The sequence below is a fragment of the Bos grunniens genome, chromosome 7 (genome assembly GCF_055505025.1).
Source record: "Bos grunniens cultivar Pamir isolate PY7600 chromosome 7, Bosgru_T2T1.0, whole genome shotgun sequence".
Taxonomy (NCBI): Eukaryota; Metazoa; Chordata; class Mammalia; order Artiodactyla; family Bovidae; genus Bos; species Bos grunniens.
Window position 1 is genome coordinate 40,562,541 of NC_141171.1, and position 13,913 is coordinate 40,576,453.

Sequence of the window (13,913 nt, forward strand, 5' to 3'; positions counted from 1 at the left end):
AATTCTGCTTTTGGTAGAGGATGGAAACTATCCCATGGCAGAAAAGCAACCAGGACCAACCTCTAAGGTTGGCACAGACTTGTGCCTTCTCTTCCACTTGTATCATGATTTTGTTGATTAAAAAAGACGCACAACTTGAGAGTTTTGAGATAAGTTTTATTTCAGGGCAAAATGAGGACTGCAACCTGGAGGACAGCACCTCAGACAGCTCTGAGACTGCTCCAAAGAGGCGGTGGGGGAAGGGCAATACATAAGATTTTGGTGAAAGGGGAGTTCAATACAATGAAATGTTCACTTTATGAAAGTCTTTCTGCCAGTCATGAGGAGCTGATGGCATCATTTAGTGATTTAGTGCTTTTCAAGATATGAATAGATGCAAGGGTTGGGATCATGAAATCAGTTCCTGAAAAACTATCTGAAGACCTGGTTCCACGAGATTCCCTGGAGCACAAAGTGCCTCCATTCCATCCTGAACTCCCTCGGGGTGTTGAAGGTCAACAGCTGCAGCGGCACAGGGTTCAATGTCCACAGAGGCAGATCCCCTTGTTCAGTCACTGGCAATGCTCTTGGCAAGTGCCAATTTGTAGTTGACAACTTATTAGCAAGGGACCTTTCCACCATTGGCTTAATCTTGGTTTTTCCCAGCTGGGGCAAGAGGTTAGGAGAGGTTGTATGAAAATGGCTGAAGTTGGGTGAAACAGCTAACAGCTATGGTGCGATCAGGAGTGTATCCTAATCCTGTTCCTGGTTACAGGGATTTCCCTAGTGGTCCAATGGCTGATTCCATGGCCCAGGTTTGATCCCACATGCCACAACTAAGAGTTTACATGTTGCAACTAAAGATCCTGCATGCCAGAAAAACCCCACATACCACAACTAAGACCTGGTACAGTCAAATATATATATATAAACAAAACATTAAAAAAAAAGTAAGTCATTACTTCCTCTCTCTTCTAAAAAGACAGGTAATCAGATCAGGTGACCAGGACTACCTATCTGAGGCCTAAAAGTTTTATAAGGTGATGTCTGACATCCAGAAGGGCTATTTTCAGCATCCTCCCACTTCAAGTTCTTTTCTAAAACTTATATTTATTTCACTGTGCCGGTTTTCCTTGCTTTGTATAGGCCTTCTCCAGCTGTGGCGAGCAGGGACTGCTCTCTAGTTGTGGCGCGCAGGGTTCTCATTACGGTGGCTTCTCTTACTGTGGAGCACGGGCTCCAGAGCACAGGCTCAGTGGTTGTGGCGCACAGGCTTAGTTGCGCTGTGGCATGTGGGATCATCCAGATCAGAGACTGAACCCGAGACTCCTGCGTTGGCAGGCGGACTCTACCACTGAGACACCAGGGAGCCCTCAAGTTCTCTTTGTCAGGCCAACTGATGAGCTCTCTCAGCTGTGCTACTCATACTGTTTTAATTGAAAAGTCAAACACGAATATTAATTCAGCAAGTCAAATTTTTATTTTGCACCTGTGAATTTATGGGAACAATGCCAAGGGATCAGAGGAAGGGGGAGGACAGATACTTTTTGGATGTGGGGTCTGCACATCCACGGGAAGGTACACACACAGTTCATCTGTCTGCCCAGCCACCCAGGAAGGGAGGGGAGGAAGGATGAAGTGAGTTGGTTCTATCTTCTGGAGAAGCTTTTTCCAGAACCCAATGGTTCCTCTGCATGGGAAGAACCTAGGATTTGAGCTGCACCATCCAGAGGGGCTTCTGAATCCAGGGGGAAGGTGAACTTCTGATTAGCTAGGTACCCTGGTCAGGTCTGAGTCAGTGAATTTGATACTCCCTCACAATATCTGGTGGGTACTGATAAGATATATAGCCTCCCCATGGGTTTCAATTCTGTTATACCCCCTTTTGTCTTTCTTACTTATGATCTGATTTTACAGATAAAATATACTAAATAGACCAGTTTTCTTCTTTTATACAAATATCTAAAGTGGGTGAGTTCATAACTTCCTCCCTTAATGGGACTGTTGGGCAAGAGTGCATAGGTGGGTAGGGCAAATGTACACAGAATCTGGCCTCTATTTGAAATTTTCTCTTCCCTTGTCCTTCAAGATACATATTTTCCCCTTTTCTGGCAAGGTCAACCCAAGAGGGAAACTATTTAGAAAACAAAGAGCCCCAATAGTTTATTTCTTGTTCAGGGTATAACCAAATTATTTTATTGTATTTACTGTTCCTGGGTATATAGATGCATCTACACAGGCACAGAACTCATAACTGTAAAACTGTTACTATTCCATTGGCTTTGTTATCTCTTGATGTGGTAATGAAGTGACAAAGAGCAAAGGGTCTTGCATTCATTTGCCCGGCCTTACTGCCTGCTAATGGGACCTGACATATAAATATAAAACACAGGCCTGGTGGCCGGCTTTCTGACTCAGCCATCGATACACCACAGCTTCCATGCTTTTTCATCACTGAGCTGAGCCAATCTGGCCAGTCTCTCAGGATCAAGACGATGGTTTTCATTGCTTGAGGCTTCACTACCAGTGTCACTCCCAGTCCAGAACCCCAGGCTACGAACTTTAAAGGCTATCCTGCAGAGGATTCCCAACTCTGGGAACAGAATCTTGAATCTGAGTTCTGCTTCCAATGGAACTCAGAGTAAGCTAAATCAACTTTGTACTAATTCATTTGAGAATGAGAAATATCAGCAGAACCTCAGGATTATCTAGTATTGTGGGTTAAATTGTCTTCCCATCCCCCAAATTCATATTGAAGTCCTAACCCCAGTACCTCAGAATGTGAACTTATTTGGAAATAGGGTCATTGCAGATATAATTAAGATGGGAACAGTCTGGAATCAGTAGGGCAGGCCCTACTCCACATGACTGGTATCTTTACAAAAAGGGGAAATTTGGAGACAGACACATACACAGGAACACCATGTAAAGACAGAGAAGATGGGGTGATGCTTCAACAAGACAAAGAACATCAACAATTGTCAGCAATCACTGAAGCTAAAGGAGAGGCAAGGAACAGATCCTTCCTTTACAAGAATCCAACCTTGCTGACACCTTGATCTTGGACTCCAGGCCTCCAGAACTGAAATGATGAATTTCTGTTGTTCTGAGCCACCCAGCTTTTGGTACTTTGTTACAGCAGCCTTAAGGAATTAATACAACTGGCACACGAAGTTAATATATATATAGAATGACTTCACCAAAAGTTATGTTTCTCCTGCTCAGCTCATCCAGACACAAGAACTTCTCATTCATGGACCTGAGCTCTCCTTTACGGGCCCTGAGTGAGCTCTCCTTTCCTAGACATGACACAATGGGGAAGGGAAAGTTAAGCGCCTTTCAAATGATGGTGCTGTCACTTCTATCCCACAACTGAGTATACCAAGGACCTTCAAGGTACAAAGAAAGGACACTTTCTTTGTAGTGTGTGCCAACAAACAAATTAAAATGTGGGCTTTAACGTGGGCTTTGCCATGAATGAGCTCACAATTCCCAATAACCAGTCACCACCATAAAAGACAGACTTCCCTTTGGCAAGCTATAAAGTCCCCCACAAAGGCTTCTGAGCCTGGAAGGGCCATCTGATCATTCTGAGGTGTTCTTATGGACCAGATGGTGCCTGGGACACAGACTTCTGATGACGTGACATGGCTTGGTGTGCTTGGCCCTGCTGCCCTTGTGCCAACAGGTCCAGCCCCACCTTACTGTCTTCCTCCTAACCTATCACCCCACCTGCTTCCTGCTGTCAGGTAGGAAGAAATTACCTCCAGACGTCAGGATGGGGTAGGAATTCAGACAGGGCAGGAAGGGAGTACACTGCAAGCTGGCAAGGGACAGACCCCTCAAAGGTTTCCTGTGGTAGGGGGTACCCCAGTCCCTTCACCAGGTGGGAAGCACTGAACAGGGTTCTCTTAGACCCGAATCACCGGGCAAGTCAAAGCTGGTGCTGACACACTCTCCTGGTTTTCGGCACAGCAGAGACAGAGCAAATACTTAACTGGCCACTGTCTCGTTTCTACCTGAGAGTTAAAGGTCAGGAGGACGTGGTCTCTGTCCTGGGGGAGTCTGAAACCAGTCAGTACCAAGCACAAGTGGGATACACTTTACCCACGCTGGAGCTGCACGCAAAAATGTGTGCTAAGCCCCCGACTCAGTAGGAGTTCAGAGCCTGCTTGGACCGGCGCTTCATGTGCAGGCGCTGGTGGCGGAGGAGGTCAGAGTTCTGGGAAAAGCTTTTGACGCAGTACCTGCACTGAAAGGGCTGGGACTTGTCCATGTGAATGTTACTGCGGTGCCGGGCCAGGTGCTCAGGCCGCTGGAACACCTTCCCGCAATCACAGCACTGGCAGCGCAGCTTGGCCTTGCCCTTTGTCAGCAGGTCGTCAGAATCCCCACCCGTGGTCCCTGATGCCTCCTGTTCTTTCTTCTTCACTAACTCTAGTCCGTCTGGCTGCAAGTGTATCCGCCTGTGTGAGAGCAGGTGGGAGTTGAGGCGGAAGCTCTTCCCACAAGCACCGCACCTAAAAGGTTTCTGGACCTCGTGGGTCTCCAGGTGCCCGTCTAGGTCCTCGCTGTCACTGAACAGCTCCCCGCACACCGAGCACTCATGTGGCTTCTCCTGCTCCCTGCGGCTCCGCAGGTGTCGGATGAAGTTGACCCTCCAGCGGAAGATTTTGCCACAGTTAGGGCACACGTAGGACTTTTTAGAGGAGGTCTGCACCTCACCCGCTGCCTCAATGCCGCTCCGGTGGGAGATGGGGAGGCTGTGCTGCTTCTCTGTGGGGCTCCGCGGCTCGTCTGTGCAGTAGGGGCCAAGCTGGGAGTCCTCATCTCCAGAGCTGGACAGCACAATCTCGATTGTCACCTCCTCATCCAGGCTATTCTCGGGGAATGGTGCATCACCTCCCACTACCAGAAAGCAACAAGGTGATCAGTGATGCTGCCCAGGCCACATTCGAGCCCCTGCAAACCCTACCCAAGAAGGTTCTGCGTTGGTCCAGAAACCCACATTTTTGTAAGGAATCTTCCCCTGCAGCTATCTCTGTGGTATGCCTTGTGAGAAGGAATCCCTTAGCATGGGCCACACTGCTAACCCATTCTGCATACCTCTTTCTTCTCTCACTTCCCTACCTTTTTCTCCTAAATCCCCAGATCCAGTCCTTTTATTCATTTCTTTTCTAGCCACTGAGATCCCTCCAAGCTCTAAGACTGTATCTATCTGTGTAAGCCTTGACCATTTACACATTATTTAACTCTACCTTTCTTAATGAGACAAGGGAAAAATTGTCAGGGTGCATTAAAAGTCTTAAGACAGAGAAGGGTCCTGTATTCTATAAACAGTGACAGGAGGCTGCCAGCTACCATATTCTAGGCACTTAAATTCCCTAGGGGCTGTTCAAGACTTCTGACATGCACAAGGCCATTTGATCCTGGACACAAGCCAATAATGTACTACTTGCCATTATAAACATAGGCAAACTCAGGTCACATGCTTAAGGGCTCAGGGCTAGTGATATTGAGCCCTGCTGTGATGGTAGGGCTTTTCAAAGGCTCCAGATTACTCAAGGTCATCTCTCCCTCTCTGTATCATATCAGAGGCCAACCAACAGCCACTAGTGGTAATGCATAAAGATGCACTGGACTTTATAAACTAACTAAAGCTGGCTCAATGGATCTTGAGTCTGTGATGTTGGAAAGATGTACTGTGGGGAGGAGCTGGGTGGGCAGTGGGGACCCTGATATGAGGTCCTTGCCTGCAGCCCAGAGACCATTACACAGCTTTCCTTACAGTTGTTTCCTCATTTTTGTGAAATGAGGGGCTCAGGTCTAAAACAGGGGTGGGGGATAGTGGTGCCAGGTCCTTTGAGACAATAATAGGAATATGGTTATTCTGGACTTAACTGCTAGAAGAAGGAGAGTTGTGGCAGCTTAGGGAAGTGAGGGCAGGTGAAACTGGACAGAACCTAGCAGGAACACCCAATACCATAGCAAGCAGGAGAGACACTGGGCAGTGGAAGAGTCTATGCGGGTATTTACCCATACATCAGAGCACAAGTGTGAGGGGACTGGGTACAATGTGAAATGGGGGAGTAGGAAGGAAAGACTTGAAGATTAGAAAATTTTCAGTCTATCTATTCTGCAAAAAATGAGAAAGTATGTTCTGGAGAGAATACCAAGCATGTGGCAGGACAACCACGGATCCTATCGACCATCTAAGAAGCCAAGAGTGGAGATGAGATAATCCAGGAATGGTCTGTAGAGGACCCTCTTGTCCGATGGCCTGGATCCTTGTAAATTTCATGGGCGACCAACAGAGTTTCTGAGAATATCCATCTTGGAATAAAAAGGAAAGAGGATGAACTAAAGGAAGGCTTTCAGATGTCAAAGGCAGTCCATGATGTCAAAGAGTTGGACAAGACTGAGCAACTAACACTACTACCTCTATCAAACTTCTAAAATAAACTAATAGAGCTATCTGGATGCAAACATGGATTATCCTTGAAAGAAAAGGAAGACAGCCCCAAAGGCAGTTCAGAGGTTGACAGAGCTGCCACTGCATCCACAGGCACATAGGATGGACAAAGCACTGAGCCAAAGATGAATCTCAAACCCTAACATCTAATGGAATTTGCCCTGTTAGGATTCAGACTTTCCTGGGAACCATCAGTCTTTCTTCTTAGATGATATTTAGATTAAGTTATGGATTTAGAGCTGATGCTGGAAGAGATTAAGGGATGTTGGGATAGAATGGATGTATTTTATATATGAGAAGTATGAATTATGGGAGAACAGAGTGAACGGGAACAAGTATGGATTATGAGGGAACAGAGGGTGAAGTATTACAGGCTGAATTGCACCCTCCTAAAAATACAAGATGAAGTCTTAACCCCCAGTAATCAAGAATGTGACTATAGTTGGAGATAAGATCTTTCAAGAGATAATATGCAAGAGACCTCTTGGAAGAAGAGATTAGGACATAGACATGCAGAGAGATGACCATGCAAAGACGCAGGGAGAGGACAGCTGTCTGCAAGCCAAGAAGAGAGGCCGCAGGAGAAACCTCTCTACTGAAAACTCGATCTCAATCTTCTAAACCTCCACAATGTTGAGAAAATCAGTTTCTGTTGTTTGAGCCTCCCAGTCTGCAGTACTTCATTATATCATTCCTAGGAGACTAATGTAATACATATGGGATTCATGCATATGTGCTAAGTCACTTCAGTAGTGTCTGACTCTTTGCAACACTGTGGACTGTAGCCCACCAGGCTCCTCTGTCCATGTGATTTTTCAGGCAAGAATACTGCAGTGGGTTGCCATGTCCTCCTTCAGGGGATCTCCTAAACCCAGGGATCGAACCTGTGTGCCTTAGGTCTCCTGCATTGGCAGATGGTTTCCTTATCACCAGTGCCACCTGGGAAGCCCACATATGGGATGACAGCCCCCTGAAACCAGATGAAGTGACTAAAAATGGATGCAAAGTTTCTAAAAAGGGGAAAATACTTCAACAATAATGTTGCTGTGTGCCACTGACACAACGGTGTAAAGAATTTCTAGTAGATGAGATGAGACTTACAGAGGTGTGTCCATAACACTGCAGAGAGAAAGTAACATTAGGGATGTCTCAGCTCAGCACTGAGATAATATTATGGGTGATTGGGGGAAGGTGCAGGGCAAGAGAGAAGCTAAACTGTTAGGATAACAGTAGAGAAAACAGGGAAAAGTTACTGGTTATAAGTGCTTTTACTTGTATTGTATCAATCTTCAACAATAACCCCATAAGGTAGACTTGACTATTATCTCTATCTTACAGGAGAAAAATTTAAAACAGAGATAAAATAGCCCAAGGTTCAGGGGAACTGTGCTTAACTGGGGATGGGGGTAGGGGTATGTACTAAGATTATGACTATGCTCTTCCAAGGCCAAGGAACAAAGGCTGCTTTGTATTTTCAAGAACAAAAAGCTCATGACCAGGTTGATGGCTAACTCCTCAAGAAGGGTAAGCTGTGGCTTGGGAATAAATCATTCCCTGTCAGCTGGAGGTGCTAAGGAGAGAAGCAGGAGGATAGGAAGCTATATGTAAAAAAATAAGTAAATAAAGACACCGTAACAAATATATCCTTATAACGTTAGGATGGGGAGGCTTTCTTAAGCAAGATACACAAAAAAAGAGATGAATAATTGTATTTACATATTTAAAATGTTTTTTAAAAGAACATTTCTGTGCAGACTTCCCTGGTAGTCCAGTGGCTAAGAATCCGCCTGCTAATGTGGGGGACACAGGTTTGACCCCTTCTTTAGAAAGAGCCATGTTGTCACAGGGTAGCTAATCCCATGCGCCACAGCTACTGAAGCCTGAGTGCCTAGAGCCCATGCTCCACAACAAGAAAGGCTACCGCAATGAGAAGCCCATGTACCACAATGATGAGTAGCCCCTGCTCACTGTAACGAGAGAAAACTGGCAAGCAGCAATAAAGACTCAGTACAGTCAAAAATAAATAAATAAATAAAATTTAAAAATTATGTGCTAAAAGACACTTAAAGTTAAAAAGTAGTAAGAATTATGTACAAATAATTAGAACAGGGTTTCCCCAGTGGCTCTGCAGTAAAGAATCTACCTGCAATGCAGGAGACACAGGAGATTCATCCTGGGTTGGGATGATCCCCTAAAGGAGGGCATGACAACCCACACCAGTATTCTTGCCTGGAGAATCCCACGGGCAGAGGAGCCTGGCAAGCTACAGTCCATGGTGTCGCAAAGAGTCGGACATAACTGAAGCGACTGAGAACGCACGTATGCACTTAGGAGGCAATTCACGGAAAAGGCAAGCAGATATGGAATAAAGAGCATGGGGTCTGGAGCCTAATCACATGGGTTCAGATCCTCAGTCTGATACTATGGGCCAAGGATTTGTGTCTTTCCAAAATTTCTATGCTGAAGCACTAATTCCCAATGTGATGGTATGTAAAGTGGGGTCTTTGGAAGGTAATTAGGTTTATATGAGATTTTGAAGGTGGGACTTTTGTGATAGGATTAGTACTTTTATAAGAAGAGGAGACAAGAGTTCTGTGTACCAAGGAAAGGTCATGTGAGCACATTAGGGAGAAGGAAGCCAACTAAAAGCCAGGAAGAGAGTCCTCACCACACACTGAATCTGCTGCTGACCTGATCTCCGATTTCTCAATCTCCAGAACTGTGAGAAATATATTTATACTGTTTAACAGAACATATCTCTTTGGTATTCTGATCTAGTAGCCTGTGCTGACTAAGATGGTATTTATCTCAGAAGGTGCATAAAGATACATGAATATAATCACATAAAGACCTTATACTGGTGCAGTGCTTGGGACATAAAGACACAGAGCTTACCAAATGTGAAGGGGGAAGGGCAAAAATGAAGAAAAAAGAAAAGGACCAAAGAGTATTCACTAGGCAATTCACAGAAAAAACACAATAAGCAAGATACTCAGTCTCAGTGGTAGCATTATAATGTGTGGTTGGACTGACACAAATGGAACTGGTTGGAAGGATCCTTTGTTGAGCGTGGATGTGGCTATGCAGACCCTTCACCTGCTGTCAGGAAGTGTGGGAAGAACTACCAAAATAAAAACGATGCCTATTCTCTGCAATCTATCATCTCACTGATCTTAGACAGATAGCAACCCTTAGCTTCTTGCCATTTCAAAATAGATTTGGTATCAGAGCTCAGCAATGGGAGAGTAAAAACTCCCCTGTGGTAATGAAAATCCACATTCTCTAAGTATGCTGCCAGGGCTGAGACTTCCTGTGAGCAGGCAGAAGCAGAGAGGATTCAAACTTCATCCTGAGAATCAAGCTGAACTGGGAATAAGCCACACAGGGACGATCACCCTCGGCACGCAGAAGCAGGCTCCTCAGAAAACCAGGGCATCAAAGTTTGTGGGGAGGGAGTACTGTCAACCTAGATCTGCTGTAGATTTACAAAAACAGAAAATCCCTTTAGTCTACACAGGATAGGGGGTGAATGCAAATGACTGTGAACTCTGCATGATACTAGGTGGAAATACCAGAATATCACGCAAATCTTGCCTCCAAAAGGTATCAAATTGTGCATGAGTCACTGTAGTGGATTTAAGTAAGGACTGGAGACTCAGGAGTCTAAATGTTGCTGGGCACACTCTCCAGTGGTCCTCCTTTTAGCATTCTGCTAACCTGTTCTTTAATTGCAACATTGCCCAGGGACTCTGGTCTTTATGCTCAGAGAAGAAATACACAGACCATGTGTCCAAAAGCACTATGTCAGCACCCTGCCTCAACCAACCCACAAGAGAAAGGCATGGAGGGGAAGGCCTCAGATTGGGAGTCAGCTGGAAAAGATCCTAGAAAAACAAAGCTAGGGCAAGCAGCCTCAGGAACTCTCAGGAACTGTCAGCAGAAATTTCAGAAAGTTCAATTCCTGAACCTACATCACCCCCACCACCACCAGCACAGATGTATATACATATACAACACACATGCATGCACATATATCACATATGCACAATTTCACACACACAACACAGCAGACATTATATAAACATACATGTACCACATACATAAATGCCCACAGGCATGCTCACATGTATACAACACATGCCACATACCCTGCACATGTACACACTCACACACAATACACCAAACATACTACATACACACACAGCATACATGCCATTACCACATTCATGCACACACATACACGGATGCACATGTACACATCATACCCCCATGCTACATGCACCCACATACTACACACATATATACACACTCAAGCCACACATCACACACAGGTGCACCCAGCCCCACACCCTCCTAAGAATTCCTTTACCTGGGCAGGTGCTTTGAGGGAGCACTGTCTGCTGGCTTGTCTGGAACTCTGGCACCTGCAGCTCATCCCGCTTTCTTCTTTCTTCTACCTGGAATGGCTGGAGACTTGGAAAGTCTTTCCAGAGAAGAAAATGAAAAATTCATTTTTCCTGCTGCTGCAGCACTACCTGGAAAAGGCATCTTAAGAGATGTCAGGCTATGATCCAAGAGCAGGCCTGGGCTCTCTCTCAGGACAGTCTCTCAGTAAATTAATGTCTGATGAGCAAATGAATCTGCCGGCAAAATGGGCCAACACCATAAACGTGGGTTTTGAAGCTAGAGAGCATGAACGTGGATCTGGGTCCTGCCCCATCCACTTGACTGCGGACAAGGAACTGCCACCCACGCTGTCATTTTCACTTTCCGTGGTGGGATTTCCAGTACTCCACGCAGACCCTGCATAAACACGGTCTGGACAGTCTGCTGGGGCAGAGACGGGATGGGAAACTGAGCACACCAGAGGCCCTGGCTGCTTGTTCCAGGTGGGGGTGGCGAGTGGAATACTGGTCTGCTCTGTGCCAGCTCAAAGTCCCAAGAGAAAGGAGGCCTGGTGGTACTGCTGGCACGGTACAAAGCTTTTCCCCTGAAGAAGCAGGCATCTTAAGGCATTAAAGCACAGTGGCTACAAACACAAGCTCTGGTGACATGGAAAGCTGGGGGTAGGGGTAGAGGGGTGGGAAATGCTGCTTCTGAGCTGTGGCATGTCAACCAAACCCCAGCACCTCCCCAAGCCTCAGTTTCCTTACACTTCCTGAAGTATGTGGCTGGAAGAAGACAGGTGAGGCACCCAGAGGCACTGTGTCCAGTGCGCAGCTAAGAGGTGGCATGCCCTCCTCTTCTCCTACCTGACTTTTGGAGAGTATCTGACCTCACTTTTAAAGGGGTCATTGCGTTGTTACCACAAGCCAGGTGTTACTTACAGCAGAGGAGAAAGATATTCCTATTATATCCTAGTTCCTGGTTGAAAGAGGGCATCCCCACACCTGGGAAAACTGAAATACCACATTCTTTCCATAAGGAATGAGGGATGGGGCAGGATTCATTCTACCAAGACATGGTCCAGGGGTGATAGAGGTCTCAGGGAGTGGCAGAAGGAGCAGGCCTGCCTCTGGCCAGCAGCAGCCTTCCATTCCACTGAGTTCTGGTATCATTCCTCACCCAAGTAGGAGACCTGGGACACGTCCTTCCCCTGGAAGTCCTGCAACTCTGGAACACGTGGCTCATTCTCTTCTCCCTGGGAGAGATCCAGCTGGGCAGCTGCATCATCTATTCACAGAAAGGGAAGGATATGCATTTATCAGGCCTCTGCTCCCACAGGAAACCAGGGTGGGAGGACAGTGGTGACTCTGAGACAGGTAGAGGAGAGAGAAGTTGGAGGGACACACAACACACCAAGAATACCAACAGGGACCATGCAGGGAATGTGGAAGGACCAGGGCAAGCAGGGAGAGGGCAGGGGAGGGGGACACTAAAGGGGAAGTTGTGGGCTTGGGATAACTCTTTCAGGCCTATCAGAAAACCAGCAATGAAAAGAGTCAGAATAAGAACGATAGAAGAAGAGTAAATGCAAGGGATACAAGTTATACTTGGTTGTGTACGTAAAACAGGTAACAAGCCTAACTTTCATGTGATAGCACCAAGCAATGGTTAATCTGCAGAGTGGCCTTGGCACCGCTGTGCACAGGTGCCTCCCATTAGGGTGGACAGTGAGGTAAGATGTGGACCCCCAGGTCCCTGGTCTCAGGAGAGAGCTGAGTTAAGTCTTACTTGGAGGCAGTGAGACCCCACAGTCTTCTCCAATGATGAACTCTCCGTAGAAGCCAGTCTGGGCAGGGTCTAGAAGGGACCAGTCCTCTTCTGAGAAGCAGAAGATCATATCCTTGAAAGGAGAAACCCGGTTCTGAAACCACAGAACAAGTACACCTCAATCCAGGCACAAGCTAGGAGAGGGATGTGGGAAGGAAGATGAGTCTGAGGCAAAGCCCCTAGCAACACATACAGCTGGGATAAAGACAAAGCAGAGAGGCTGCTCCAGAGCTCACAGTCTCCCCAGTTCTAGCCTGAGATCCACCCTCAGATGTATATGGTTTGGCAGAATCCAAACAGTGGATACCTCACAGGGTGGCCAAGGATGTGTAGGACAGGTCTTCCTACACAGTGCTGGAGAGGCTGCATATCTACAACCCTAAGCAGGCAAATGCAGAATGTGCTCAAATGATCAATGTAATGCAGAGATCCCAGTTCTAGAATTTATTCTACACATGTGCAGCATGAGGTCTATATGAGCTCCTCTGCTGCAGCACTGGTGATGATTGTTAAATTTATTCTCAATAGAAGACTGTTTATGTATGCTGCAGAATATCCTATAAAGCATAATCACCAGTATTAGAAAAAAATAAGAGCTTATTTGTCCTGAGTAGGAAGCCCTCCAAGGTGTATTGTTACATGAAAAAAGCATCGTGCAAAGATGGTCTAGATCCCACCTAGAAGTCTTGACCATTGGCTGCTTCTGCAGAGTGAGCTAGGACTTCCCAGATAAGTGTAATATTGAGACTTTTCTTATACTTTGTGTCATGAACCATGGGAATGTATCAAAAATTAACTTTGATTTGTGACATGATGGCACATCCACATAATATCAAGAGACCATAAAAATAAGTCTTTTACAATATGGAATTACAATACTTTGCCAGTTAGAGCATGATGTTAGGTTCTCAAATTACCTGTAAATACTGATATAACAATAGATTAATGGCAAATGTAAATGTCACTGAAAAATTACTCAGTTTGTAGTAATCTGGAACCTCGATCATTTGACAGAATAGTTGGGAGATGTAAAATGTGAAAGATGGACAATTACTGGTCTAGTTGAGATTTCTGTTTGCACCTTCTAATTCCAGAACAGAAATACATAAGTACATTTCTACTAAGCATGTCACTATACATTGGCTTAACGTGCACATATTTTCTGCAAAGGGTTTTAATCACAAAGCATTTAAAATAAAATTCTATTTGGGGTTTTTAAAAAGAGCCCTTTATACACTTAATTGGAAAA

The 13,913-nt window shown here is 45.7% G+C and overlaps 1 protein-coding gene across 7 annotated transcripts in view; it reads right to left on the reverse strand.

Annotated features, from left to right (window-relative positions):
• Positions 1–1,436: 1,436 nt before the first annotated feature.
• ZNF496 (zinc finger protein 496) overlaps positions 1,437–13,913 on the reverse strand; it is a 46,520-nt gene continuing 34,043 nt past the window's right edge. For 4 of the 7 annotated variants that reach the window (XM_086411077.1, XM_086411081.1, XM_086411078.1 and 1 more), the window contains 4 exons: positions 12,626–12,758; positions 12,017–12,124; positions 10,821–10,934; positions 1,437–4,887 (listed from right to left, as the gene is read on the reverse strand). In XM_086411077.1, coding sequence (XP_086267203.1) covers positions 4,130–4,887; positions 10,821–10,934; positions 12,017–12,124; positions 12,626–12,758 — 1,113 coding nt within the window. In that variant the 3' untranslated portion in view covers positions 1,437–4,129. The remainder of the gene's footprint in view (positions 4,888–10,820; positions 10,935–12,016; positions 12,125–12,625; positions 12,759–13,913) is intronic. The other 3 variants (XM_086411079.1, XM_086411082.1, XM_086411080.1) reach the window with 1 other exon arrangement.